General features: G+C 49.3%; 1 protein-coding gene across 3 annotated transcripts in view; it reads left to right on the forward strand.

The window, feature by feature from the left end:
- Tesmin (testis expressed metallothionein like protein) overlaps window positions 1–5,570 on the forward strand; it is a 28,186-nt gene extending 22,616 nt beyond the window's left edge. For 2 of the 3 annotated variants that reach the window (XM_090347218.1, XM_090347220.1), the window contains 3 exons: window positions 2,284–2,421; window positions 4,334–4,509; window positions 5,121–5,570. In XM_090347218.1, coding sequence (XP_090203344.1) covers window positions 2,284–2,421; window positions 4,334–4,509; window positions 5,121–5,313 — 507 coding nt within the window. In that variant the 3' untranslated portion in view covers window positions 5,314–5,570. The remainder of the gene's footprint in view (window positions 1–2,283; window positions 2,422–4,333; window positions 4,510–5,120) is intronic. The other variant, XM_090347221.1, reaches the window with a different exon arrangement.
- The last annotated feature ends 430 nt before the right edge of the window (window positions 5,571–6,000 follow it).

The following is a 6,000-nucleotide window of genomic DNA, read 5'->3' on the forward strand; positions in this document are numbered from 1 at the left end:
GACAAAAAAAAAAAAAAAAAAGTAGATACTTCACTTAGGGTCCTTGATCTTGATCAGAGAATAAGCATTTCTGGACGGGTCACAATGGTACAAAAACCTGACAAAGCTTTATTGAGTAAGTAAGCAAGTAGGTAAGCAGACAAGCAGATAGGCAGAAAGGCAGGGCAACCTCTTAACAGAATGGGTGTCCTCAAAGGGAGAGAGACACATAGCTCTTTGGCTGTCAGGGTGTTTATATGGTAAAGGCAGGGGGTCTCAAAGACAGGAAAAGATAGTTTATCTTCATTCTGAATCATTCTTGGTGTTATTACACATTCTAAATTTCTGGCTCTTGTTTATCATCTTGGTGTTTTGGGAGAGAGTTTGTCTCAGGAGGTATACATACTGTCGGCTATCAGCAAGGAATGTATCCTTCAGGGGAGGGGAGCTTCAGTCTGCTCCAGGAAGGCACAAAGGAAATTGAGGGCCATCAACTGCAGGCTTGAGGCCAGCCTGCGGAAGTGGACAAAATGATGTGCATTGGCCTGTTTGCTTTTCCTAAAATGATTTCCTTCCTGATTTATGGGATAATCTCTCAGGATATTGATTTTGCTAGGACCAGACCCATAGGACGGACAAAACTTACAATGCATCTAAACTTTAGAAGACAACGTTTTATTTCAAGGTAAAATATAGTACAAAAGTTTCATTTCAGAAGTTGGAATTTTCATGCATTGCTGATAGGACTATAAATTGGCATGGCCACTTGGGAAATTGTTTGGCAAATAGCTAGTACTTGGTAAATCTTTGTCTAGACCACGGCCCAGCATTTGCTTTCCTGCAGTTAGAGCCAGGAGCCACGGGTTGGTGGCTCAAGCTTGTAATCTTAACTACTCAGGAGGCTAAAATCTGAGGATCTAGATTCAAAGCCAGACCCATGGGCAGGAAGGTCTGTGACACTCTTATTTGCAAATAACCACCTAAAAGCTGGGAATGGAGCTGTGGCTCAAGTGGTAGAGCACAGGCCTATCAAGTATAAGGTCCTAAGTTCACACCCTATGTCAGAAAAAAAGAGAGGAAAAAGGAAGGAAGGAAGGAAGGAAGGAAGGAAGGAAGGAAGGAAGGAAGGAAGGAAGGAAAGGAGGAAGGGAAGAAGGGAGGGAGGAAGGCCGATGAGGATAAACCAAGAGGAAATACCATGCTCAGAAGACTCAGGGGATAGCTCAGTGGTAAGCCCCAGGCCCTAGGAAACCATTCCCAGAACCCTAGGGGAACAAAACCCAACCTGAAATCTGTGTCCAGGTGTGCACTATGAGGGCGTGTGATCCTGTGGTTTGAACCTGTGCTCTGAAGTCGGCAGGGAAACTTGGACATGATACTTTACCACTCACTGTGGGTTAGCTGGCCTTTTGATGACTCAGTTTCCTTATCTGTAAGGATGATACATGTAGCAGCTTTTACCTTCCAAGATTGCTGACAGGGCTGAATGAGAGAAACGAGATGAGTCACAGAGAGATATCAGGACATGGCGTCGGTCACAGCCCTCGGTGCCGTGGGAAAGGGTACAAGGTGCACCTGCAGAACACGGAGTAGTCAGTCATAGCCCCGGTGAACTCCACATGGGAGCTATGACCCGCTCTGTATCCTTATTGTCTGCATCTTGATTTTCTATGGTAAAAATGAAAGAGCTTGAAACTCAGAAAAAGGTATTTGTAAAGAAACTGTGTCTGTATCGTGTGTGGAAATGGATGGCAGAAGACAGGGAGCCTCGCGGTGTCTTGGCTCCCTGCTCCCAGAAAATAGTAGCTGGTTCACCTGCTTTGCAGTGGCCATTGTTTCTGAATCATAAAACACGGCTTTATTTTTTGTTCTATGTGTGAATGTGTCTGTCTGTCTGCCTGTCTGTGTGTGCATGCATGCTGGTCCTGGGGTTTCAACTTAAAGCCTGGGAGCTGTCCCTAAGAGTCTCTTGCTCAAGGTTAGTGCTCTACCACTTGAGCTACAGCACCACTTCCAGCTTTTAGGTGGTTAATTGGAAATCAGAGTTTCACAGACTTTGCTGCTCAGCCAGACTTCAAATCTCAATCCTTAGATCTGATCCTCCTGAGAAGCTAAGATGACAGCCATAAGCTACCAGTGCCCAGCTTATTTTTGTAATTTGGGGCACAGGGTCTCACTACATAGCCGAGGCTGGCTTTAAACCATGATCTGCCCACCGTAGCCTCTTGAGGGCTGGACTTAGAGGTATAGGTGGCTGCACCCTCTAGGAAATAATCTTACAGTGTTTCCCTTTTTCCCTCCCAGGCCTGCCTTGATAGAAATCCAGAAGCTTTCCAACCCAAAATTGGGAAAGGCAAGCTGGGCGATGTCAAGCCACGACATAACAAGGGATGCAACTGCAAGCGCTCGGGCTGCCTGAAGAACTACTGCGAGTGCTACGAGGTCAGCGCCCGCTGCGGCGCCCGCCTTGAAAAAAGAGTAAACAGGGGCCGGGAGTGTGGCCTAGTGGTGGAGTGCTTGCCTGGCATGCACGAAGACCTGGGTTCGATTCCTCGGTACCACATACATAGAAAAAAGCTGGAAGTGGTGCTGAGGCTCAAGTGGTAGAGCTCCAGCCTTGAGAAAGTCCAAGGACAGTGCTCAGGCCCTGAGCTCAAGCCCAGGACTGGCAAAAAAAACAAAAAAGGAAAAGAAAAAGGAGTAAATACTTTGGCCTAAGTAGATTTTGTGGTTAGAAAAACTTTACCAACGGCTTGTGAAGAAACATAATCCCTTTTCTTCTTCACAGGCTTTCTGAAAGGCTTCTTGCACTAGTCCCAATTAATCCTCAAATGTGAGCTGAGCTTTAGGATGAGAACATTAACTGAAAGTTCCTCTCGAGTCTGTTCTGTTCCCAGAGCTCCAGTGGGAGCCCGCGCCGGCTTTGTCTAGCCATGAGCCAGGCCTGTGCACACAGTGGGGGCTCCTAGAGGTGGGCTGGGCCACCCCTGTCCTGGCAGGGACAGGACACTTCCAGTGTGGACCAGGGCAGGCCAGAGCATAGCTGGGCCGGGTGGATGCCTTATGGTTCCAGCTGCACAGGAGACCAGGGTGGGGGAGAGGGGAGTCTCTGTTCCAGGCCAGCTCAACTTAAAACGTTCTCAGGACCACATGTCATCAGAAAAAGGTGGGTAAAGCCTGGCACTAGTTACCCAGGAGCCTGAGATCTGAGGGTTGTGGTTTGAAGCCAGCCTTGGCAGAAACATTCCTGAGACTCTTATTTCTAATTTTAAAAAGGCATAAGTGGAGCAGTGGCTCAAGTGGTGGAGTACTAGACTTGAGCAAAAGAAGCTCAGGACAGCGCTCAGGCCCTGAGTTCAAGTCCCAGAACTGGCACAAAAAAAATGTAAATAAGGAGGATCAAGGTTTAGACCTACTTGGACAAAAAGTGAGATCCTATCTCAAAAACAACCTGAAAAAAAAAGAAGAAGAAGAGCTGGGGCTTGATTCAAATACTGCCTAGCAAGCACAATGCCGTGAGTTCAAACTCAATACCACAGAAAGAAAGAGGCCCAGAAATGCAAACGAGAGACCTCAGACATGTTTGGAGATAGAAAAGCTGCCTACACAGTGTACCTTACACCTAGAGGCTGGAGGGGGTCTCGCGTTGAGCAGAGAGGGAACCAAGAAGCACACAGTTGACAGCAGTGTCCGCTTGCCACTGTCCCCATGCCCATGGATGAGGAGGTGGCTGGCCTGTGCCCTGTCCCTGAGCACGGCTGCATTAGGAGGTCTACCTGCTGGAAGGGAGCAGGGTGCCCTGGGGTGGCCAGCAAGGCTCCTGGCAGCATTCTTCCGGGCACCCTTCAGGACCCAGGGAGCTCTGTCAGGCTTTATCCAGTGGGAGGCAGCGCTGCTCCCTGGAACTTACCCCATTTAGTTACCTGCGGCTCCACTGTGCTCCACAGCAGGATGTGGGGTGCACCTTGCTCTCTTCATTCTGCACCTCCACACTTCTTGGGGTTTAGGCATTAACATTGCCAACTACACACACACACAGGAGCCAATACAAGCCAATATTATTTTTTATTTATTTATTTTTGCCAGTCCTGGGCATGAGCTCAGGGCCTGAGCACTGTCCCTGGATTTTCTCAAGGGTAGAGTTCTACCACTTGAGCCACAGCACCACTTCTGGCCTTTTTCTATGTATGTGGTACTGAGGAATTGAATCTGGGTCTTTTGCATGCTAGGCAAGCACTCTACCACCAGGCCAAACTCCCGGCCCCAAGCCAGTATTATTTTAAGATTCAAACAGACTTAGTCTTCAAAGCTTAGTCGGACAACCTAATTCTATTGATGCACTTTCTATTACCAGGCCAAAATTATGTGCTCTTCTATTTGCAAATGCATTGGCTGCAAAAACTATGAAGAAAGTCCAGAACGAAAGTCACTGATGAACCTGCCAAACTACACAGAGACTGGAGATCTCGAGGGTCACCAGCCCTTATTACCAGGCAAATTTTCAGGACTATCAAAATTCAAAAAAGATAGGTAGGTACACCAAGCACGTGGGAGGAGAGTTAATGACAGCCTCTGCACTGGGCGGGGCCAGGAGCCCGGGAGGGGCGGGAGGGAGCAGGGAGGGAGCAGAGGGGAAAGCTGCCTCTGCCCAGGGATCCTGGCCACGCCTCTCCAGACCCCGGAGCTGTTTTGGCCCGTGTGCTCAGTTGGAGAAGCCCATTGTGCCGCCACAGGGCACCCTAACCCTAACACTGCCTTTCAAGGAGCAAGCAGCGGCGGCCCAGCCTGGCTCACCACGTGCAGGGTCAGCATGCGGGCAGACACGGGCCTCTCTCCTGGAGAACCCGTGCATCCCAGATTCACTGCATGTTTTTACCATGTATTCCATGGTTTTGAAGCTGTGCTATACTTAGAGGTGCTGAAGCTCGAGTGGTATTTTTACTCTGTAAAACAGTTTCTTTGAGTTCCACGTAATGGGTCGTTTTAAAACGCCAGCTGCCATTAATGAATAAATTTTAATGCATAAAACAAAGCTCAGGTTTACTTGGACAGAAGCATGAGAAACCCTCAAGCCTGGCTGCCTTCGGTCAGGCTTCCTGTGTCCTGTGGGAGGTGACAAAGGTGGCCGTCTCTTTCCACAGGCGGCCCTCTTCCTGCATCTCCTGGGAGGTGGTGGAGGCCACGTGCGCCTGCCTGCTGGCCCAAGGTGAGGAGGCCGAGAAGGAGCACTGCTCCGAGTGCCTGGCAGAGCAGAAGATCCTGGAGGAGTTCGGAAGGTGCCTGTCCCAGATTCTCCACATCGAGTTCAAATCCAAGGGCCTGAAAATGGAGTAGAGTGCAATAGGGTCGAGTGTAAATGCTTGTGGGCTTGGCGTCAGCATTTGGCATGGTGGCCTGGAGGAGCCGGGGCCGGGGCTGTGGGGACAGCTAGGACCAGGTTCTCCGGGGCAGCCGAGCCTAGAGAGCCTAGTTTGGTGCTTCCTCATCTGAGGTCGGGTGTGAAATCCAGGGACAGCTGGAGTCCAGAAGAGGGAGCTGGGCAGGAGGCTGGACGTGGTCAGTGAGGGAAGAGCGAGTCAGTCATGCTGGAGTCACCCTCGAGTCACCTGGAGTCACCCTCGAGTCACCCTTGAGGACAGCTCGCCCAGCACCACAAACTGGGCTGGTTTCTTTGTTTTTGTTGACCTTTGTTTTTCACATTGTTTAGAAATAAACTATCCAGGTGGGTGTTAGGATACAGCTTGAAACCTACAGAGAGGACCCCAAGAAATGTCCACAGTGGAGATGTCCCATCCACGTCACAGGGACTGTCCGTCTCTCTAGGGTCGTGGAGGGGTGGGGACAGAGGCTCTCATCAGAAGTGCTGAGGTTCAGGGCTTCCAACTGTATCTAGTTTCTTGCATGTTTGTACATGAATTGTAGGAAAGCTCCATAATTACTGTTCTGATATTATTAGTACTTGTAAAATATGGTTAAACTAGCTCATAGAGACAGCAGGAATGGTTACTTATTATGTTGACT

Source organism: Megascapheus bottae, chromosome 16 (genome assembly GCF_031878675.1).
Source record: "Megascapheus bottae isolate mThoBot1 chromosome 16, mThoBot2.hap1, whole genome shotgun sequence".
Taxonomy (NCBI): Eukaryota; Metazoa; Chordata; class Mammalia; order Rodentia; family Geomyidae; genus Megascapheus; species Megascapheus bottae.